The sequence below is a fragment of the Bactrocera latifrons genome, unplaced genomic scaffold (assembly GCF_001853355.1).
Source record: "Bactrocera latifrons isolate USDA-ARS-PBARC rearing strain unplaced genomic scaffold, ASM185335v1 scaffold_172, whole genome shotgun sequence".
Taxonomy (NCBI): Eukaryota; Metazoa; Arthropoda; class Insecta; order Diptera; family Tephritidae; genus Bactrocera; species Bactrocera latifrons.
The window spans coordinates 369,259-393,370 of record NW_017535208.1 but is presented as its reverse complement, the minus strand read 5'-3'; the positions used below and the strand labels follow the sequence as shown (position 1 = coordinate 393,370).

General features: G+C 35.8%; 4 protein-coding genes across 6 annotated transcripts; 2 read left to right on the top strand and 2 right to left on the bottom strand.

Annotated features, from left to right (window-relative positions):
* Nucleotides 1-3,157: 3,157 nt before the first annotated feature.
* On the bottom strand, nt 3,158-6,293 carry LOC108967002 (terminal uridylyltransferase Tailor-like). Of its 2 annotated transcripts, none has more exons than XM_018930197.1 (4): nt 6,219-6,293; nt 4,917-5,370; nt 4,138-4,841; nt 3,158-4,025 (listed from the first exon to the last, which is right to left on the bottom strand). In XM_018930197.1, the coding sequence occupies exons 1-4, from the start codon at nt 6,279-6,281 to the stop codon at nt 3,159-3,161; spliced, it is 2,088 nt and encodes a 695-aa protein (XP_018785742.1). In that variant the 5' UTR covers nt 6,282-6,293; the 3' UTR covers nt 3,158. The 2 variants fall into 2 exon arrangements, with proteins under 2 accessions (XP_018785742.1, XP_018785743.1); XM_018930198.1 differs by lacking the exon at nt 6,219-6,293 and adding an exon at nt 6,171-6,201.
* On the bottom strand, nt 5,374-6,211 carry LOC108967005 (putative tRNA 2'-phosphotransferase). Its single transcript, XM_018930202.1, has one exon. The coding sequence runs from the start codon at nt 6,108-6,110 to the stop codon at nt 5,478-5,480; it is 633 nt and encodes a 210-aa protein (XP_018785747.1). The 5' UTR covers nt 6,111-6,211; the 3' UTR covers nt 5,374-5,477.
* Nucleotides 6,294-6,903: 610 nt separating the features above from the next.
* On the top strand, nt 6,904-8,057 carry LOC108967004 (iron-sulfur cluster co-chaperone protein HscB, mitochondrial). Its single transcript, XM_018930201.1, has 3 exons — nt 6,904-7,321; nt 7,388-7,500; nt 7,565-8,057. Exons 1-3 carry the CDS (start codon nt 7,016-7,018, stop codon nt 7,950-7,952), a joined length of 807 nt encoding a protein of 268 aa, XP_018785746.1. The 5' UTR covers nt 6,904-7,015; the 3' UTR covers nt 7,953-8,057.
* Nucleotides 8,058-8,146: 89 nt separating this feature from the next.
* On the top strand, nt 8,147-23,617 carry LOC108967003 (gamma-glutamyl hydrolase A). Of its 2 annotated transcripts, none has more exons than XM_018930200.1 (6): nt 8,147-8,592; nt 10,366-11,157; nt 18,391-18,441; nt 18,557-18,893; nt 21,410-21,507; nt 22,886-23,617. In XM_018930200.1, the coding sequence occupies exons 2-6, from the start codon at nt 10,829-10,831 to the stop codon at nt 23,256-23,258; spliced, it is 1,188 nt and encodes a 395-aa protein (XP_018785745.1). In that variant the 5' UTR covers nt 8,147-8,592; nt 10,366-10,828; the 3' UTR covers nt 23,259-23,617. The 2 variants fall into 2 exon arrangements, with proteins under 2 accessions (XP_018785745.1, XP_018785744.1); XM_018930199.1 differs by having other exon boundaries at nt 10,362-11,157.
* Nucleotides 23,618-24,112: the final 495 nt, after the last annotated feature.

The following is a 24,112-nucleotide window of genomic DNA, read 5'->3' as shown; positions in this document are numbered from 1 at the left end:
TCAACGATCTCTCAACCGCCTTTGAATGTTTTCTACCATAGTTAACAATTAAAGAAATGTCTTTCCAATTTAGGAAAATAAATTTTTTGAAATATCATTTACCCGGAGAATTTAACTACAATTTCCGGGAGTTTTTATTTTTGTCAGAATGTATAATTGACAGTTTTCAAGAAATCGATAATGATCAAGTAAGGGGTATACATACATTTTATTATTCTCAATAGTTTAAAAGGAAACCCATTTTTTTTTAATAAAAGTGACATTGCGAAGGTCATTTTGGTCTTGCCTGTTCTTTCTTAAATAATCTACTGTTATTTGGATTTAAGGCTAAAGATTTGCAATTTCGCTATTCATTTTTAAGTTTTAATCAATATACAGTCGTAACTCTCTAAAACGAACTCCTATATAACGAAGTTTTCATTATTGTGAAGCAATTATAAGAACACTGTGTTTTAGGTTTACTTTGAGTGTACATTTATAATCTCCATATAGCGAATTTTCTTTACAGCGAAATAAATATCCAGTCCCTTGGAATTCGTTATAGAGAGTTCGTCTGTATTTCAATCTACTTTAGATAATAAATGTGAATGATATCCAGTAAATTTTTTGAGATATCCAGTCCATTGGAGTTCGTTATAGAGAGTTTCGTCTGTATTTCAATCTACTTTAGATAATAAATGTGAATGATATCCAGTAAATTTTTTGAGATATCCAGTCCATTGGAGTTCGTTATAGAGAGTTTCGTCTGTATTTCAATCTACTTTAGATAATAAATGTGAATGATACCATATTTTAGTAGCTTAACTTTAAATATTAGATATTTCTGCGAGTAGGGATTAATAAACATAAATAATTCTTGGAAATTTCATCGCTCGAATACCAGAGTCTTAAGTTCAGGTAATAAAACAAAATTCTGCGAACGCATGTGGTATCTGCGAGCAAAAGTAATTTCTGTACACTCTTAAACGCCTCAAATCTTATCCTTGAAAAGAAGAAAAAAGGTTTAAATAAATGAATAGATCTTTTACTTTATATGCTTCATTTTATGGCAGGCGACTAGGTTAAGTGTCAAGCGGGCCATGCTGGAGCTTATTGGAAACTTAATTGGAACTGAAAACCTGAAGGTTGCTCTACCTGAAGTTTCTTGAGATGTAGGAGTTTGTTCAGCCTAACATTTCACTGTGCGACTCTATAGAAACAGTGGCCCATTTCATGGCCCATACATGGGTAAATTTATAGGAGGCTTTGAAGTGTAAAACCGTAATATTAGAAAGCAAAATGGAATTCCCAGAACCTACAATTTTATTTCTCATTATTAGCCTGATCATGATAAGAACTACTCGGTGCAGTTTACAACATTTTATAGGCGATTTGTGTTGCCAGACCCCACGACACATATCCGGACTGGTTATCTGTGGATTCTGAAAAGGACATCGCCAAGATTGATCGAACGTGACCGTTTCTCATATTCTTCTCCTTGATTACCACAACTTTGCTGGCTAGCAATGTGCCGAATTTGTCCATTCAACTCAGTACCAAAGGAAACGTTTGCAGTGATTGATCAAGATATCTAAATTTGAACACAAGTTATCGAGCTTGCTTTCATCTGCGAAATTATGTACATATATAAATATCTGTTACTAATATGCGTTAGGTGAATACGCTTACTGTTATACTCTGTACAATATATTGGCCTAAGTACAAGGACTTCTCTGAACTAACGCAGTACAGAAGTTTAAACAAGAAATCTTGGTGGCCGAACACATTTTCGGCACTTAGCAAGTCAAAGTGCTGGCAATGTTATTTTTCAAAGCACAGCATACTGCTGTGAGGAAAGGTTACAGCGTTAACTGTACAATATACAGTACGGAATTAAGAAATGCTGAAGAAGGGATGACACCCTCAGAAACAGCATAGAAGGCATTAGAGCTCTGTTGAAAACGCAATTTACGTTTGAGATTGTGGCGGATCAATTAATTCAAATAGTATAAGACCTGCAGACCGAAATGTTAAAGAATGGCGTAGACGGTCACCATTGTGAGAATTCGGTGAATAGAACCTAGTTGTGGATGTGTTTTTAGAGTTGCTAACGAACATTGGCATCCGTTGTCAGTTCGCCAATCGAGATTACACTCATTGAGACAAACAAATACGGCTAAGGACTATGGTGGATTAGATAAAAGTCGTGATGGAAATGATTCTGGCGTTCATTCCACTCCATATAACATCATAGTAGAACATTTGGAAATCCTAGGCACGACAATACCAAACGAATTTATTTAAAGAAAAACTTGGAAAATATATGTGGACAATAAAAATGTGTAGAAAGCTACTCAACTCCGACTTCGAATAATCCTAATACTCTAGGTGTTACAGTCGACTACCTGTGCGCTCCGCATACGACCGCGATAACTGCGAAAGTACAGAATCGCAACAAAATCCTCAACTTGCTATCCGGTAGCTCATGGGGAAAAGACAGAGAAATGTTGTTGCCAAAATATAAGGCAAGAAGCCGGCCGGTCATAAGCTACACTGCACAGGATGATCACCTGAATGTGGTGGAACGTAAACAAAGAAGCTTCAGACGTGTCAGAATACTGCACACTGGACTATCTCAAGATGCCTCTTGGTGTTTGTGGTTAAAAACTTCACAGCAAGAATGCGGACCTTGCTTACTGTTAAGGAACATAACAAGCTGCTCTCCAAGCAGTTTCTGCTGGTATGTTCTCGCAGAAACCAGCATTGCAGTCATCTGCTTGAAGCGAGCCGCCTTCTAGGTGCATCAATAGGTTCTTCCTTGATTACGTGGACGACAATGCACGGTACGTCGATCAGACTTCGAACGCAATTATCTTCAGACACGCAATGATCGCCATTCACAAAGGAGCCCTCACTAACTTCCTGTTGTTTTTGTTGTAGCGGCTGATAACATTCCTGAAGAAATTTTTAATTCCGGCTAAAAATCCGGGACCGTTCAGGAACTTACTCCGTCTTTGTGAATGACATGCTAGGAGTAAAATATAATTTAACTTTTAATTGCTCCGATTAATTATAAAATACAACTTTATTCATCAAAATTTATATAGGTCAGTTTCAAAAATAAAAATATTGTACATAAATACTTAAATATTTGGATCCTGTCAATAAAAGATACAAATTCATTCAATAGATTTATTTGATGCATTTGTATTAAGTTTTTCCTTTAGGTTAAAGTTTTGCATGCTCGCCCTAAAACTAGCGAAGAACTTCCTCAGAGGATCATTCTTTATTAGGGCGTGGCCTTTTGTGACTCGCGGTGTCACTACCACTTCAATGGCAGTGCAATTGTTTAATATGTTTACAGTTAATATGGCATTTAATTGTACAGCAAATGCGGCGTTTTGTCGTCTTTCTGAAGTAAATTTTTTGGTTTGCTCCAACTGCAGTTCCATAAACGTTTTATCATGGCAACGCTGATGCATACGACCCGACCACTGATCAACTGAGCCACTTAAAAGCCAAGTGTGAGAGCCAGTATATTCATCCAACCGCTGTTGTTTGTCATATTGGGTGGGTGTGGCAGACTGCATGTCCAAGCAAAAGATTTCTGTAATGATTTCGGTAATGGCTTCTAAATAATACTTAGCCCATAATTTGTATATGGTCTTCGAATTATCTTCTTCATTGAGCGCTACGATTGTTCGTAATTCCGAACGCGAGGGTGCGAAACGATAACTCAATTTGTTAGGGTTATTATTACTGCGTACGGTGCCGGTACTATTATTGGAAGCATCTGCTGGCGAAGGTTTGTCTGCTTTTTGGCTTGAGAAAGGGACGTTTATATTCACCGATTGAGCCAAACGATCAATAATTCTATAAAGTAGTGCCTCATACCGTTGAGCATCTGTTGAAATGTCTACATCTTCGTATACATCACAAGCAAGGCTTAGGCATTTTCGAAAATACTCCAAATTTAGTTGAGATATAGACTTGCCAACATTATGACTTAGAGCAAAAGCATCTTGTATACAAACGCAACGATCAACCTAAAAACGAAAATTTTATAAATATATAATTTGTATACGTATTTATTTTTGACTATATTTTCTTTTAATAAAAGATTTAGTGAATACTACTTTTTAATATATTCTCGCTGACCTGAATCGGTTGCAAAGGTTCGTTATTCACGATGGCCACAGCGCGCAACTGATTATTATAGGCTGGAAAACTGAAGAGACCCTTTTTAAAGTCAATAAGTGGTATCGCTATCCCCAAAAATGGTGATATAAGGAAATTTTCAAACTCAAAGCTGCTATAAAACTTGTAAAAGCCTTCAATTAGTCTTGCAGTTGTCAAATCTCGTGGTAAAGGAGATATTCTTTCTTGAAGTTGGTACGCATAATTCACACCCATTATCAAATTGTCAGGAATATTCGCTTGGAGATCCTTAACTGATGGCAGCACTGCCCGTTGATTCGACTGTGGTTGTTGTAAATAAAATAAAACCAGTGTAATAAGGCAATAGCTGGTCATATTCCCTCGACCAATTAATTGTAACTGCTTAGCCCATATTTTAAGGAACGTAATTAACTCATGAATTCTGTTGTCGAATTGCAGCAGGTCGTGCACGAATTTCGTGTTGCTCACACTACTGGGGCAAGATAAATTTATGTCCAAACTGAATCCAGTGGGATTGTGCTTACATTTGATAATCGGTACACGGGCTTGTCGAATCGGAATAACTTCACTGAAGCAGTTGCTACGTTGTAAAATATTATTGATACGATTGAATGTCCGGTGAGTTAAATTTACTGTTGTTTGAAAACCATTGGCATGCTCAATATACAAATCGATGTCACTGTCTGGAAATGAGAAGCATTTAAAATTATAAATAAAATTAAATATCTAAATAAAATTGTATTGTTTTGCACATTTACCTCTCAAAGCTAAGCCAGTTGCAATGGAACCGAAAGGATGTACTTTTAGCCCTCTTAGCGGCTGTAGTTCCTTCTCTAGACATGTTTCGATGCGTTCATAAACCAAAATTAAGTTTCCGTCATTCATTCTGTGATGTTTAAAAATACTGCGAAGTTCTTGACCTGGTTCGCAGTTATGAAGACCATTTAGTAATTCTTTTTTTAGTGATTGTTGTTCATCTGTCCTGCTTTTTGCAAGGATAGCGGTGACTTTGGTGCGTAATGTCTTTTGAGGTCGCTTTGTTCTTTTAATATCATGCTGCAAAAGTTCGTGCTTCAAACATTCATGGATATTACTGAATTTTTGAGGACATAGGGTACATTTAAAATCAGATTTTTTAGTGGCATCATCGTTATCATTAGAATTTGTATTAATGGATTCGGTGATAGCTGTTTTAGTCGGTGAATTACTCATCTGTAAAGTCGAATAAAACAATATCGATGTTCGGAGTTATTTTTTTTTTGGCAAAAATTACTATAAATAGTGTATTACGATCTATAAAACCAAAGTTGAACAAGAAACTAAAACGACAAAGTCTTTTTAGTGCGTCGGTCTACAACTTTTTGAAAGTAATCCTTAGGTATGCAACCGTTAATTCCCGCACATAATATAACATTGTTTGCGGAGCGATAAATTTCCATTCCGCCGTGTTCCATAGCTTTTCGGACATCTAAATATATCAGCAGCTCGCAATTATTACGAAAACCACTTACTGCATTATTCTTTTCATTATATTTGTGGTTGTCGTCGTACACGGCAAAGTGCACATATGTACGTTTCATAGTGCGAAGCCCTTCTAAGAGTATTCGTTCCCAATAACGGTAGTATGTGCCATGTACCGCTATATCAACTTCATCGCAGCTATAAATGCGCTGAAAACAATGCGATCCTATTACATTGTCCAATGAGTGACCTTGATTAGCACGTATCATCCAAGAGCCGTCAATATTTTGTTTCAGCGTATAGCGGTTCTTCTGGTCCTTTTTTGTAAACTCTTGCAGTATTTTTAAATTAAAGTCTCCAGAAAGTTTTGGATGTTCCAAAATGGAGTTGACAGACACAAATCCGTCTGAACGTAAGGGAATTCCTTCCTGCACTGCTCCATGACGCAAGAGCCAAGAGAGGCGTTTACTTAATCGAACTTCGTTGGACATAACCGAATAAGTTTCTGAACACTATGTAAACTGAATAAGCCAAGATTAAGCTACACTTACTACGTTTAATAATGTAAAAAAAATCTTAATGTGAAATAATATACATGCCTTTCCTTGCAAACTAGAGAATTTGTATTTATGCAAAATAAAAATGGGAATTGAGGAATTCATGTTACCGTACGACGTTTTAAAACGTAAATACCGAATAAAGTAGCCAGACTGTGAAAAGATATTCGTTATAAGAAATTGTGTTAGACTACGCATTTATATGCTTTTCTGTTTAAATAAAATGGGATAAAAATGAGATTAACGTCCGCTCAAAACATTCTAATTGGAACACGATCACAACCGTTTTTAGTTAAAGACTACATTTTAAAACAGTGTATATATAACACACCTGCCTTCGAATCACTTAACATTTGAGAATGGCAAATCGAATACATTATATTGTTTAATTAGAAGCGAAGTGAAAAGCCAACTTTCGGTTAATAATATCCCAAGTGCCATATCAGAGATTTCAGTTAATGAAACAAATAACATACAGCGCAGAAAAATGTAAAATGTGTTTACAACCTATGTTATTTTTTCACTTCAACTTAACACAGACGAAAATGGTCGAAAAGTATTTACACAAATGCGCTGGCGAATAATGTGATGACTTAAGTCGAGATGGCTTTACATTTCCTGAGGGGTATTTGAAAGCTGCTCGATTGAGTTTAGTTCGGGGTGGCAACACAGATAAATGACTGAATGTCATTTAATTTGTTTTGATTCCATATTCTTTATTATTAGATAAAAAATTACGAGAATTAGATAAGAACCTTCCTTTAGTGACTGTATGTTATGAATAACTTCGGAAAAAGAAAAGAAGTTCACAATTAATAGCTTTACTGCACCATACTATAATGCGGCGTTTTACGAGATGTTTGCATACTATTCGTTTGGAGTTGAACACCAATATGAATTGCACCCGTCTACCCAGCTTAGCTAACTTTTGTGTTGTTCCTAAGTCTACAGAAGAGCAGAAGGAAGCTATTATTAGATCCGCAAAATCTAGCACATTAAGGACCTCTTCACTGCAAGTACGTAAATATGCGCCAACAACCAGCTCCATGACTGAAAGCGCATGTTGGAATTGTAACCAGAAAGGACGTAAAAATCATATGTTATGCTTATCATGTGGCTTCTTACAAGATGTAGATATGGAAATTGTAATAACAAATCCGATATATGTATATTGATACTCAGTATATAATTTTTTAATTGTAATTTTTCAGAACTACTTTCATTTACTTAATTTATCAAATAAGTTTTCGTTGGAACCGCAAGAGCTAACACGACGATTCAGGCAACTACAAACATTGGTACATCCTGACAAATTCAGCAACAAGTGTGTATATTTACTATACTTTCGATAATCTAAGGTACATTGTTGTTTGTTTTGTTTGCTATAGAACAGAGCGGGAGCAGAATAACTCTGCAGAGTGGAGTGCCCTCATAAATAGAGCCTACAAAACACTGTCTGCTCCAATAGAGCGTGGTCAGTATTTATTAAAGTTGCAAGGAGAGCAAATGCCGCAGGATAATAGCGCTTTGAATAAGGAATTTCTTATGGAAATGATGGAGCTCAACGAGGAAGTGGCTGACACGAAGTCCAGTGAAGATTTGCAGCGCCTAAATGAGGACATTGTGCAACAACTAAACGTAGCTGTGAAAGAGTTAAGCATCAGCTTTGAGTCAAAAGCGTTGTCTGAGGCAAAGTCTTTACTAGTCAAAATGAAGTATTTACAAAGTGTGCAGAAGAGTATCAAGAATAAACTGCAAAATATGATGGGTGGTTGAGCTTTCAGCAGATCACCAATCTAACGGTGTTCTTTGAAATAAATCCGATTAGCTGTTTGGATGATTAATTGGTAACTAATACATAAATATCATATCTAATTAAAATTAACGTGTTTTTAATATATGCCTTTCTGCTGAGTTGGAACTTGTTGTCTTATCTCTGAAGTTGTGTTAATTTAATATGCCGTTAAATATTGTTATCAACAAATCTGCTTTTAATATTTTGCATTATTGTGCAGTTTGCGGGTATAAGTGAATACATGTGCACAAGGTAAGCATATAAGCTGTAGAGATAGAAAACGTAAAGAAAGGGAAAAAAACAAAAACAATTATAAGGCGGCCATCAGCTGTTTAAATCAGTTTAGCAGCACAACAGAGATACTGATGAGACTTATTTTATATCGCTTAAAAGTGTTTCGTACTCCTGAAAAATAATTTCGTATGTGTAAAAATATTTTGTATATGATTTCGGAGCATTCTATGAACGCGGCGCGTATCAATTCGGAGTATAAGAAATATTCTTACTGATCTCACACAAGAGTATTGTATTTTCTAACATAAAAATTCAATAACAAGGTTATAATAACCTTACTAGAGTTGCCAGTTTGTGAAAATCCAATCTTCGCATATTTACAAAAACGTAATTCTATTAAAGTATTTATTATATTAATAATGTCATTGAATATATAAACGTACTTTGTTAGTGCCAAATATAAAACATTTCACGATATACTAATGTGACTACATATATACATATGTATATATGTTTGTATGTACTTTTACATTTAGGGAGTGTTGGATAATTTGGATATGCCGCTTCCGCCATTTTAAGTGTTTGATGTGTTTCCTGTCAGTTAATGAATGTGATTTTTGTATAGGAAGTACAACATGACTTTTAGCATAGTTGTTTTTGTAGCGCTGAATACGCTGAAAAGAGTATAGCAAGCAATTACCACGACGTTTGTAGCCGCCAGAAGGAAATATCGAAGACGTAAAGTATATAACAAATTTCACTTCGATTCATTCTGACTTGTAAAAATGATTGTCGGTGTTTTTAAGCAGCAAATTGTGTATTTTAAATGATATATAACTTACTTAATTAGTCTTAAAAATTATGTATTAATGTTTATTACACATTTTATTATATTGTCACGTACTGTTGTGTGTTCGTTAGATAAGATTTGTTGCATTTGGCTTCCATATATCTCATACAATAATATTTAAGTTTATATAAAACTACACTTGTCTTCAAAAGCACACAGGTTTGTAAATCAATCGTATTTTACTTTGCAAGTCAAGTTACATTTATGTACGAACATTTAAATCACGTGTGTTCGGAAATACCAAACAGATACTTGAAATGTTTTCGATATATGTATATACAGCTTTGATTTTTTTAGCTGCTTATCAAATTTCTTTGACAAGTTTTTGAGTGGCTTGCGAACGGCTGATAGATTTGGTTAGAAGATTTTCCTTAGCAAAAGCAGTTAAAGTTCTGTACATTCCTTTGAAAGCATTTTAACGTTGTAAATAACCAAAATTGTTAAAAAATCGTTTTATGAATTATTTTTATAATGCCGAGAAAAATGTAATAAAGATCGTCTCTGGTTGAATAATACTTTCTGTGTACACATGTGCATAGCCATTCAGAGTCATCTTCAAACTCGTTGCAGCTACGTGGGCAATATGACGAGTATAAGGCGGAACTCAACCAGATATTTAGCAAATTAAACAGGCTCCACAATGTACAAATGATATACTTTCCTTTTAATATTACCTTTAGTTCTTGCTATAAAAGTAAAACTTTGTAAAAGGCGTTTCAGTGCATGTACTTCCCCGTTTGCCGGCACGGTGAACTAAGCATAATTTAATAACAGGTTCTTTAGTATATAATGCAGTTGGCTGCGCGAAGTTTGTTTGATTAAATATATCAACTTTTGTATTATCTGATGTATTAATTTAGTTATTTGATTTTTTTTTGTATTGGTTGAAATTGTGAAATTATTGTTCAAAAAATAAAAACGAAAATATTACAAATAATTTTTGTCATTATATTTACATAATAAAATTTCAACATAAATTGGTGAGTGTTATATACAAACATACATACTTATTATTTATTTACAAAGTTAGTACATATGTACATACATATATCTAAGAAAGTGTTAAACGCCGTGAAAAATTTCTGATAGCAAATAAACAAGCAGTAATGTGTTTATTATAACTGTAATTTATGTTTTATATTTCCCTCCATACCTGCTATCTGCTACTTCAAGTCACACATACATACAAACATATGTAAATATATGCGTACAAGACAAACACTTCATTCAACACCAACGATATAATTTCCCTGATTTGATTTTGATTGTTTATATCAGTTTAATATTTTTTGCTCTTCTCCGTTAGCCAGACACGCACACAGCCACCCACTTTCACACCTACATATGTATGTATGTGTGTACATGCATTAGACAGCGCGCAAAATTCGTTAATCAAAACATTGCGCCCAATTAAAAATTAAAACTTGATTGGCATGTATGGCACAGCGCGCTGAAAGTGTTTATGAATTCAAGTGCTTAGCGCAGCCGCTTCGTCGCTGCACCGCCACACCAACCTACACACGCACAGCGCATACATTCATACACATGTATGTATGTAGCGCGCTACTCCAAGCTGCTTACCTGTAAATATTCAAAAATCCGCTACTCACTGTCACAGTCGAGCGTTGGAGGTGCGCTCCCGCAGAAGCCGTTTTCGCAAGTGCAGAAACGTGATTAAAAACTGAAAATTTCACGCTCATACAACTCACATACACTCACGCATAGCTGTTACACATTCATCATTTACCGTTTGACGCCCTTGTCAGCACAGCAATGCGTATAAGTACGATCTTTAGCGACGCCACTTCGTCGTCCAGCGTCACTGTGACAACAGTTTTGGCTGCTCTATCGATTTTATCCGTGAGTAATGGATCTGTGGCACGCAGCGGCAGTCCTCAGTTTGCTGGCAGGTATTTCGATATTAACGATGACGTAACGGTAAATGTCAATGCGGAGAATACTCGTCCCATTGTCGGTATCCTGACACAGGAAGTGTCGAATTTCGTGCGCCGCCATTATCCCGACAAGGATTACAACAGTTACATTGCCGCTTCGTACGTGAAATTTATTGAGGGCGCCGGCGGACGTGTGGTGCCGATTTGGTGAGTACATAAGCACTAATAATTTATTATTATTTAAAAACAACTGATAATGATAAAATGATAGTTGAGTGATTTAGCATACTGTAACGGTGCTGTTGACAACCGTATGTGCGCGTGTTTTATATTCCTCTGTTGACGTTACTCTTCTGATAACAGTGCAATAATGAGCGAGTGCATACTTGTGTACTTGCGAGTGAATATATACAAAGTACCCACATTAGGGTGCTTCAAAAACTTTTTTAGAATTTTTTTTATCAACTGTTACCCCCTCAAATGTTAGTGATTGACAAACAAAAAATTCTTCCTCAAGCCAGGCGCTGTAGCGTAACTCTAAGGGGTCGCTATTTTTTTTTTAGGTGCCCATACATTTTACATAGGAATTTTCCTTCTTTCATTCAAACTAAAATTTCACCAACTAATTTTCGTTTCTCAAAAATAACCCCCACATATTCTGAAAGTTCACTTGTCAAAATTTTAAAATTTCTGCGACAAAGTTTGATTATCTCAATTAGACGATTAAATATAGTGATTTGAAATTTGGAACTTTTTCAATAAAAATAAAAAAGTTTCTGAGAATAATAATTTTGTTTTGTTTGTTGTTTGTGTTATACATTTAACAGCATAGGGGTAGTGAGCAGCTACTCTATGGAGATCCCAAATACATATGTACGTATGCAAATAGTTTTACTTCAATGAAATTGATTCGATATTATCGTGACTGCCACGGTCTAATCTGTTTTGTATCTAGTGTATACTATAAACATAATTTCAGTTTGGTTTTGCCATATAAACAGATATGTACATATTTATTTACCTACAAGTACTTAATTTTACATACTTAATGACCCTACTATATCACGGAACCACATAATGTATGTATTCATAATTAACGAACACATTAACAAAAACTTAAACAAGTAAGGACGAGCTAAGTTCGGGTGTAGTCAAACACTATAATTTCGCGTTTTTCAAGGGTTAAGGGCCTTCATCTTCTTTATTGGCGTATGTACCGCGGTTATAGCCGAGTCTACAACAGCATGCCAGTCGCTTTTTCTTTCCGGTGTTTGGCGCCAATTGGAGATTTCAAGTGTAGCCAGGTCTTTCTCCACCTGATCTTTAAAACGGAGTTTGCTTCTCCCTGTTCGTACTGCGTCGAATGCTTTTAGAGCTGGAGTGTTTTCATCCTTTCCGACGACGTGTGAACTATATCTGTAATTAATATTCAGGGATAACCTTTTCCTATTAATAGTTTGTCTGTATGTCGAAAATGGATTGAATCAGGCCCATACTTCTCTTAGCCCCCATATATCTAATACAAAAATAATCGAACTGATTTTGTACCGCATAGTATATTTGGCCAATATGTGAGTCATATCACTGAAAATGAGGCAGCATGTTTTACTCATCTTTATATATAAAAAGCACTTGTCACGTTGTTTGTCCGCGATGGACTCCTAAACGCCTAAACTGAACTAATTTTGGTAAAATTTAGCACACTGTGTGGAGTTCGGACCAACTTAGAAGATAGGATAGTAAAAATAATTCAAAAATAAAAAATGCAAAGAAAGTTCTATTAAATGGACGTTCTATTCAACGGACAACTCTATTAACTGGACAGTAAACACGTTTTCGCCTTTATTTGTAAATTTTATTGTATTGAATAGTTTATTATATGAATAATAGTACAAAATGTATACCACAGCAACGCGTGGCCGAATTCTTTAGTAACAGATAATATCGGGTCAATACTACCCCAACTTTCATATACTACGTATAATGATTTTCGTTTTTTTTAACAAGCCGTATGCCGTACATACATACATATATGTATGTATGGATAGTATGTCGGTCAATGTATGACGTATATAGTGTATATGTATGTACATACGTAAATTTTTTTTTTCGTTTGGTACACTCAAAAATAGGCTCCTAGACACCTCTAAGGAAGCCTCTCCAAGAATGAGTTCTTAATTGTAAGGGGAAGGCCCCCCTAATTACAATTTTCTATTTTTTATTATCATATAGAAAACTTTATATCTCGCTTCCAACCACTTCAAAAAACATTTTGTTCCTTAGATTTTGTAAGAAATTTAATGCTCTGCAAAAAAAGTCTCATACGATTTTTTCGTAAACCCAACCGTTTAAAAGAAATGAACGGTTGAAGTTTGATTATTATTCGGAAAAATTTTTATTTCTTATGAATTTCATAACTCAATGGAAAAAAAAATCGTTACGCATGATGAAACTTATAGTTTTGTAGGAAATTTACTGCTCTATAAAAATGGTCTCATATGATTTTTCGATAAATTTAAGCGTTTTTCGTCGTCAAACATCAATGCATTTTAGGGTGAATCAAAAAAAAAAATTTTTTTTTTTTCGTTTGGTACTCTGAAAAATAGGTTCCTAGACACCTCTAAGAAAACCTCTCCAAAAACCTATGAGTTTCAGTTCAGTAGAGCATTTAATTTTCCACAAAATCTAGGGAACAAAATATTTGTTGATGTGATTGGAAGCGAGATATAAAGTTTTCTATATGATAATAAGAAAAAAATAGAAATATGTAAATAGGAGGACCTTCCCGTTACAATTAAGAACTCATGCTTGGAGAGGCTTCCTTATTTTTTTTTTTTGAATCACCCTAATGTATATCTGAAATTGCTTAGATTCCGATCCTCTGTTAGACGGTTTACACCTATAGGTATTTCCCTGGCTTTGATTCCTGCAAGTTTCAAGATAATAAAATATTCGGTTGCACCTGAACCTAGTCCTTCCTTACTTGCTATAGTTGTTATTATTTTCGGTTTTACAAGTTAATCCAACAAGATTATAAAACTACAAAAAATAAAGCTGATATAATTCATCTCAGCCATATTATTTTGATTAACCGCAACTTAGATGTGTTTTTAATGAATGACAATAATAATTTAGTTCCTGGTATGAAATTACTGTTTTTAATAACAAGAAAAGCAAGGTTGGTATGTATGTATTTGAATTACAAACTGTTTTGCTTCAAAAAAACAGAGTTTCATTATTTTCCTCTGGTCATGATTTTTATTAAATCATATTATACTTATTCTCTAAGTGAGACTTAATAATTACCATATTTTGCTATAAAATTAAAACAAAAACCAATTATGTTCGGGGAAGCCTTTTGAATACAATCATATCATATATAATTACTTGCTTATGGTTGCTTGAATTGCGTGAATTATAATTATTAACAACGTCTCTAAGTCATTGACCTAGTGTTGATATATTCATACAAGCTAGCCGGTAAGAATTTTTTTTATGGTTTTATTGAACGGATATGAAATGCTGATTTAGTAGCTAATATTAGAACTAGTAAGCTTGTGTGTAGCCATGCATTTTATACTCTGACTACTGTAAAAGCGGTATAAACGGTATGGAGCAGTAAAATCGGAAATGTTACATTGTGTATTTTGAGGATAGATTATGAGCTAAGATTCCCTTTGAAATTAATCTGAAGTGTGTTCGAGAACATGTTCAAAGGAGTGAATCTAACCAATCGATCAACAACATGTATGAATTGTTGATTATGAGCTGAAGCACACTAGTATTATTTGACTCCGGAATCCAATTGATAATCATATCTGAGAAGATTGCATCCAAAGCCTGGAAGGATGCAATAGTTCATTAACAATTTGACAAGATACACACGGAATACCATCAATAGCGACTATAACTTTGAAATTTGCAATGTTGGCCGGCTATGGGAGCTGTCAACACACGGGGGCACGGAAAATACGTCTTAGATTCAGAAGTTGCAACTCAAAACCATGTTTCTTCTGAACTAATATATCCGAGCTAATGTCGGGCCGTATGGCCCATACTTAGACTGCCGAAACTAAAATCCCCTCAGCCTAATGTGATAACATCGGGATTAATGTCCCCACACGTTATTGGCTTCTCTCTGAACCATCCCCTAACTTGAAAAAGCCCCGACTGATGGTTGCAATTCTTTTACTATTTAAAAGTCTCCTTCTTTTTTATCTACTGAGAGTTTCTACAAAGGTCATTATATGTCATTCCTAGTCTATCGGCATGTCTGCCTATTAGACGGTGTCCTTTTAGCATTCCTACTAGAGTTGCTATATCATTCTTTTCTTTTTTGTAGAGTTTTAAGAGACGACATGTGCGGCCCATATTCCAGTCATGCCACGTTTATCACTGTATCCTGGAAGCCATAGACGGTATGCTAGCTGTACTAATAAATAGATCAAGACATTGTTTAAAAAGTTTTGATGAAAGCTTTAGATACTTTATTGATCTCACTGATACATTTCATTTTAAGAAAACACATACAATCTAGTTTTGGCTACCAGCCTCCTTATCGGAGTTGGTGACTTTCAGCATCTTCCAATCTCCCACATTACTTAAAGTTTCGAAACCACTATCTTTACTCATAGCAGGGAATATTTTAGGATCTTGACCCCATTAAGACAATCTTGCGAAGTGCGCATTCTGCATTTTCAGTTCTAACGTTTTCCATTTTTTCTGAGTGATTTGTCCGGTCAATGCTTTCCATTTTCGATGGTAGCTGTTTCGTTTCTAGCGGACTGTGGGCATTCAATTGCAATTCCTTATTCGATTCGGTAAACCTTTCGTGAGCTTTCTCCAATGCTTTAGAGGTCGTTTTTGCTTTCAAACAAAGCCTTCTTCCTTGATATACCAGTCTGCTTTTCTTTCTTTTCGACCTCCATACCAAGTATTGTTTTGAACAAGTTTTGTTTAGTTATGGAAGAAATAGATACACACTTGCTCCCTCGTTGACATCTATAAAGCATGTTACCAGGGAGAGGGGAATGGACACGTATCTCTGCCTAACCAAACACCGCCTGCTTTCACCTCCAATACCTGTTTTAGTAACTTGTCCAAAGGCCAATACGTGATGGTGTCGTTCCACTTCCGTCTAATCACTCCAGCAAGTTTGAAAAATGTTGAATATTGAAAAATGTACATAAATGTGTTGAAAAAATCGTGTTTGATGGGATCTGATGGAGCTGAACGTCTACACTTTAGAAGACTTTAACTGAAAAACTAATTGAGGTATCGAAAAATTAAGAAAATGATTTGCTTAAAGTAACAATACATAAGTGTGCCTCTTCAGGTTTTAAGACATATTTGCTGGAAAGAAGCTAATCGACAATGATTTTTTGTAAAACTATTATATATGCACTTTTTTGCTTCCGTGGATCTCCAAGGACAACCAGTTTGAGTTTTGGTTGTTCCAATTAAGGTTAGGCTGTTGAGATCCAATTGTGATGCTGTGAACAATATGGCGGCACCTGTGTCGGCAGCCAGTATTAACACTGTGAGTTGCTCCATGTTTTTATAGTGAGTACGTGCAGGCAATTTTGTTTATAAAATATAACTTCACAAATCAAAAGTATAAAAAATTCCGTTGTGTGTCTGCATTGCTGTAGCTTAACGAATGTTTGGAAAGGCTTCTGCGCAGATATTTATCCGAAGCAATGCGGTTATTAAACTAATTGGGTGAGAATTAAACAAATTGCTTATTGATATGCCAAAAGTGGAAGTATAATTATTATTTTTAGACCAAAAACAAAAAAAAAAAAAAAGAAACGAATGAAGAAATTTATTTATTTAACAATTTTTTGTTGATGTTCACACTTACGCGCACATGTTTTCACACGCAAAACAGCTTTTATTTTTGAATATAAAAAAATCAAACACATAAATTCTGCTTCTAATTGATTTTTAATTCCTTCGATTGAATGCAGATTGCTTGGGTCTTGCATACACATGTGTATGTATATAGGTACATACATATATACATATATAAATGCATATATGCATATATATGCAAAATAAAGCTAATGCACACACTTCCAAACTCTTTAGAAATTTAAATTTTTCAAGACCACAAAACAGAAGCACTGCGCTAATTCATTGCGTTTACATTAATTACTTAGCGGATACCTCTTTTGATTAATATTAAGAGAATATGCAAAGAGAATAAGAAAGGCATGAGCGTATGACATCTGTTTAGAATATTCTGCACAGAATAAATGCGGCAGAATAAATGCCAGCTTGAAAAAATTCGCAAATTGCCACATGAGTTCATTTTTGTTTTCGTAAACTTCTTCTTTATTGGTGTAGACACTGCTTACGCGGTTATAGCTGAGTTTACAAGGCGCCAGTCTTTCCTTCTTTTCGCTATGTGGCGCGAATTGGAAATTCCAAGTCTTTCTTCCCCTGGTCTTACCAACGGAGTGGAGGTTTTCCTCTTCCTTTGCTTCTGCTGGGCCGATGCCGGGTACTGTGTCGAATACTCTCAGAATTGAAGTGTTTTCATCCATTCGGACGACATGACCAAGCCTCTCTTAATTCGCTGATCTATGTCAATGTCGTCGTATAAGAGTATAGCGTACAGCTCATCGTTCCATCGAATGCTCCGGTCTTGAAATCTTCAGCGCCTCGCTTCTCTCTTCAACTTCGGCATCTATCCCATCCCGTACGTGTTGTGATCGTTTATAGCGTTGCTGTAGGCAGACTGTTTTCTCTCCACCGCGACACGGCTCTTCTCATCAATAGTTCCTTACTACTTTTGTATATGGAACGTCATTTTTATAATTGACTGCCCAAATACAATAGCTGTTGTAATATACTGTATTTTTTCTCTTCTCACTTTTTAAAAAAATAATTTTGGTGAAAAAGTTGGATAAGTCCTCCACGATTCCGGCTGCTTGGCATATCAGAAACAAATAAATTAGCGGCGGCACGGAATGAACTATAGTTAAATGAATTGAGAAAAAATTGTGAATTTTGCTTTGTTTTGCTGTAAAAAATCGAATTTTGGTATTTTTTTTCTTGAGAATAGATCATTCCATGCATTTATATGTGCTGAGTTTTCCTTACACATTTCAAGTTATTCGGTTAATCCGTTTTTGAGATACTAATGGAGTTAGAAAAATACAATTTTGAGAAAAGCGCATTTAAAGTTTCAAGTCCGCAACTCATCGTTCCGAATAGCCTGTTATTTATTTTGAAGATATCATACTTGAAGAAAATGCAAATCTCTCTGTTCGAAATTTCACTACTTGTAGCCATTTATGGCAATCGCTTTTCATTTTTCTTTTACTATTAGAAGATGGGCATTCCTTATATTATACATATTTATTATTATATTTATTTTAATTATTTATTATTTTACCTCGTTGAATACTCCAATTTCTATTTTTGTTATTGCAGGATTGATCGTGAAAGAAAGTATTACGAGGATATCATGTCCAAAATAAATGGGTAAGTGGCTTTGCCTAAATGCCTGAATCCTCCATTTTAATATTTGCACATTAATATATGTATGTATCCAACCCTCCATTTCAAATCCTCCTTTTACCGCACTTACGCTGAACAGTGTATTAATGCCGGGCGGTGCGACGTACTTCAACCAATCTCATGGCTATGCCGACGCTGGCCATCACTTATACGACATCGCAATCAAAATGAACGAACGCGGCATTTACATGCCTATTTGGGGTACTTGCTTAGGATATGAGTTGTTGGTGTATTTGTCGGCCAACGCCACAGATTTGCGCACCGATTGTTCGTCGTCGGCACAAGCACTGCCGTTGGAGTTCGAGAAGGGTTACAAGGAGAGCAGACTCTTTGCACCAGCTAGCGATGAAGTGGTGCAGATATTCAGCACTTACAATGTCACAGCGAATTTTCACATATTCTGCTTTACGAAGGAGGTACGTACATTGGATTATGTATTTGTATGTATGTATGTACATATATATGACGGGTGCATGCATGTTGGTGGTCTTTGTATAATTCATAATTACTGTTGTCGACCAAACTAAGTGGCTAATAAAGTGATAATGCTAATAATACTAATGTTATTAACGGCGAACTGCGCATTCAACTAATATTTCACTGTAATTCTTATAATGAAGAAATTACTTTGGACATAGACACATACATATGTACATACATGGTATTGTAGTTTTTGTAAATTTGTGTAAAAAAAATATTTAAATGTTACGTATACGCACTGCTGGGCTTTGTTGGCGCGATTGAGTTAACTGTGAACATACTTTTTGCTGTACATTCAGTAGTGGGTGTACATTGTTAAATTAATACTTACTTTTAAAAAGTTTATCAGAAACTAATTAATAGTAGACAGCAAATGCGTTTTTTTTGCAATGAATTGTTAACTTTTGAGGCAACAACGCAAACAAAACAGCTGAGTGATGTCACCAAGTAATGAAAAAACTACCATGCTTGCCAGTCTGGTCGGTAGCTTCGTTATTCGGTAAAACGATAGTCTGTTAATTTTACAAAAACAAAAGCCACGTAAAAAACCACCGAGTAACGATTAACGAATTAACAAAGCTGGTCTGAATAACATTAATATAATTAAAGTAACGGTTAATTGTATGTCAGGCCTGCTTAAACTATAGCTTTGCAAAAAGCTTGAGTTTGATGACAATTTAATAATTTTTCTAAGAAAGAAATGTAGTCGATAAGAAAATATAAGTTCTGGAAAATTTAATCAAATAAAAAATAACAAATGTTGCTCCGCCTAGAGGAGAGAGTGGGGAGTGGAACGGCCAGTTGCTACTAGGAGGTTACAACCGAGGAAAGTCAAGCTCCCCTGAAACAAATTCTCTCTATATACTGGACACTGCAGGCTCAAGAAACACTTGTCCAACATGGCCATAGTCTCTTGCACAAATTACCTTTTGCGACTGGGAACAGGAAACTCCAGAACAACTGATTCTAGATTGCTCAGCAGTTTGTAAAACCATGCTGAAGGCCTTAGGATCCATCTACGTGGACAGGTATCACATCACCTCAATCGCGTCCACCAAACTCATGGAATTATTCAGAGTGCAGCACCTTTGCGACCCCATATGATATATTAGATGTATGATATAGGAGAAGGTACAATAGACCACAGGTCGCAGTGTAAAACTTCAATTATTTTTTATCGCATGCTTTTGGAGGTCAGGTCACGGTTCAATTGCGCGAGATAATGTGCTCGTTCAATAAATTGATTTTTTCGTTGGCTGTATGGCATAGTGGTCGGCTTCATATTGGAAGAAATGTAGATCATTGATTCCTTCTGGCCATAGAGCACACGACACAGTGACTTTTAGCAGATGTCACGATACGATAATTTTGTTTCAAAATCAAAAGTTAACTTCAGCGTTTAACAAAATTTCCTTGCGAATGGATTGCTGGCCATCGGCTTTTTGGCCTCTGATTTATAAAATAAAGTAAAAAGTTATCCGTTGTTTTAGCATTAAATTACAGGCTTTATTTTATTCTGTTCAATAGCTTCTTGCCACTACGTTGCCCACTCTCGCAGAAACCCATGTCGCCATTGTACAACAAAATCATTCGCCATAGACAGGAATAGGTCGTAATCACCTGTGGTCAATATCGTACTCCCGGAGCTTCTGGCGAGTCACTATCGATATGTAGCCTAACTTTGACTACATGGAACACAATTCCCCTTCCATTGTCCAGCTGGCCGCTTTTGGGCGATTGCTTCCTTCCTTCAGACGGTTCAAGTGTTGACAGTATATGTTTACAGTTTGGGCAAAGGCTATCAACTTTTAGTAGATGATTGCCTGCCAATCCCACAAAACTCACATCAAAAAAAATGTAGCTCACCTCAGTTCAACCACGAAGATTTACATTTTATGCATCTGACTTGAGTTTTCATCTTAATCGTACAAAAATGTAAAATATGACGTATATTCTCTTTCCTGATCTGACACTTTTTGCATGTGCTCAAAAAATGCTGAGTCAAGCCATCACAAATTTGCACGTAACGCGACGTGCAGATTACTAAAAGCGGTACCACTGCCATTGGCCATTCCGTTAAACCAATTACGCTGCCGTCCTCTCGTACCAATCTCGTGTCAAATCTCGCTTTACCTTACCTAATATGCATATACATTTTAAATGCGCAATCTTTCTTCCAATTTCGATTGCATAAAAATCTAGCACTACTATACGCACAGCTGTCATTTGTATTTGTAATTGTGCACGTTTTAAGTTTAGTTAAAGCATGGCGCGGAAACTCATAGTATTGGTTGTAAGCTTGGGCATTTAATTAAATTATTTCGTATATTTTTAGATACCATTTGCCATTTTATACCAAAGGTAATTTAATTGTAAGTCTTTGTGCGCATTTATTTTTGGTACTTAGCTAAATTTATGCGATTATGTAACGTTTTATATGCTCTATTTTTAGACTTTTGCGGACCACGGCCTAAATAATTCGTGGAATGTGCTGAGCGTAAATCACGACTGGAATGGCGCGGAATTCATATCGACCGTCGAGCACGTCAAGTACGTGAAGTGGCGCATAACGGTTGTTCGAATACAAGTTTTTGGTTGTAAAGGGCGATCCATTTCGAGGTTCCTTATTTTTTTTTTAAGAAAAAACATAGAAACTTCAAATTTATTTAGGAATCTTTATTATCATTCGAAAGTACATCTTTTGGCATTTATTTTTTGAGGATTATATTTTTTAAGTGTTGGCAGCGGCAACGTCTCAGCTGGTACATTCGAAGAGTCAAATTCTCGATGACTCGTTCGAGCATTTCGACTGGTAACTGGCGAATGAAACGTGTGATATGTTGCTCCTAGGTCTGAACCGAAGCGGGATTGTTCGCATAGACTTTGGACTTTATATATCCACACAGCAAAAAGTCCAAAGGTGTTATATCACAGGATCTTTGCGGCCAATCGGCCGGCCAAAATCTGAAATTATCTGCTCACCGAAGTGTTGTCTCAATAGATCTACTAAATTGATGCTATTTGTGGGAAGTGACGCCCAAAAAAAACCAAACCAAATGGCGCCGCGATCACTGGCTTCAAATTCAGGCATCAAATAGGCGGTTATCAGGGCGCGGTAGCGGACGATTACGTGCTCACCTGCATCATTTTTGAATAGATACATATGATTCCGCCGGCCCACAAACCACACCAAACCGTTGTTTGCTTTGGATTAAAATACAGCCCTTGAAACTATTCAGGTTGAAATGAGGTAATTGTGCTTGCTTTTATACCTATTAAGCCAAAAATGGTTCTCATCGTTGAGAAAAATTTTCTCGAAAACGTCGGATCTTCTCGAAACTTTTCAAGAGCCCATAAAGCAAAGCGATGTCGTTTGGGAAGGTGAAGCGGCTTCTGTTCTTGCACAAGTTGTATTTTGTACGCTTTCAATTTGAGATATCGACGTAAAATGTGCTAAGCCGTTGAATATGTCAGTCCGAGTTGCTGCGAACAGCGTCGAGTCCACGGTCTTCGCATATACTCTTAGCTACGGCAGCTATATTTTCTTGACTGCGTCCGGGACCTGGTCTTTACTATCGAATTGTAAATAAGGCTGGGTCTCAAAATCGGGGATGATGTTGCGAATAGTACAATCGTAATACACACTCTTTACAAAACGTGATTTTTCGTAACAAAGTTGAACGATTTGTAAACGTTTTTTCCCTGATGAAATGCCAAGTAATATTGAACACAAATAACAAGACTTGACACGACTCACGCGTAATCTGTCCGAAAAAGATCACCCGTTATACCAATCAGCTGCCTTGGATAAAAAATTCCAACTAATTTTTGTGCAACTGTTGTTTTTTCTAAGAAACATGTATTTGAACAACCTTGTCAATTATTCTTATACTTTGTTGCAATAAACTTATAATTTAATTTATTACAGGTATCCATTTTATGGCGTGCAATTCCATCCTGAGAAAGTACTTTACGAATTCATACCGAATCGAAATATTACGCACACCTCACAAGCGGTTATCGGCTCGCAATATTTCGCAGACTTCTTTGTGAATGAAGCGCGCAAGAATCGCAACAACTTCGCAAATCGCACCGAGGAAATCAATGAACTCATCTATAATTACCAACCGGAGTATACGGGCGCCCTGGGTTCCGCTTTCGTACAACAGTATTTGTTCGAAGCGCACATTTCCACCTCAACACGCACTACCGGTACAGCCTCTACGGCCGGCGCCATACTAACGCATTGTTTGCTGGCGCTAATTACGCTTTTTATTTTGGACGCTTGGAGGCGTGTATGACGTCATAACATCTATCGCGCTTTTAGGCTATTTGGCCATGAGGGCCGACATGCGTGATGTCACTTTATGGATTTATTATTATTGCTATCAACTGCTCCCTAAAGTTCCTACATACATTTTACATTAGCAGCTTCAAGTGTGTGTGTGAATCACACATAAATTAATTAAAAGCAAAGAGGCATTACAGGACAAAGATTCACTGCTGGCATAATTTAATAATGTTTTATTATTTAATTTTCACATCTAAAATTATGCGGAAAATAATAGATTCTTACTAAAAGGTGCTGTAAGCGTAAAATTATGTCTCCTGCTTTAGCTAGTAAATTACATAAATACAAATATACACCAACTAAACATAATTTTATACGTTTAAATGGAAGAATACACAGCTTTTGCCGCTAATCAACATTGTCCCTTCAAACTGTCTACAAAATTAACTTTGCTCTAACAGCAATTATTGTAAACTAAGCTTCTGCGATTTATTTGTTCAGTGACAAATGATAAATAGCACTATCGGTACAAAAAATAATAAAAATTATAATAGATAAATAACAAAATAAAACTGTGCAGCAAACAAAATAATAAAACATTTTTCCTTAATCGTAAGTGTATAATTAAAGTTGACGGTATAATACATACATACATATATACGAAAAATTCAAAAATTCCATCTTCCCTGTAAGAAGAAAAAAGATAAAATGAAACCTTAAAGCTCGAAAATAAGAATAGAGGAGCAAATTGAGTCATATCTATTGTCTACTGGCCTGCTTGAATGTTGACATCAGATATCGATACACTTTTATCGATACCTTTACTATGAGAGTTATGAAGTTTCTCATTTTTTCTTCATATAA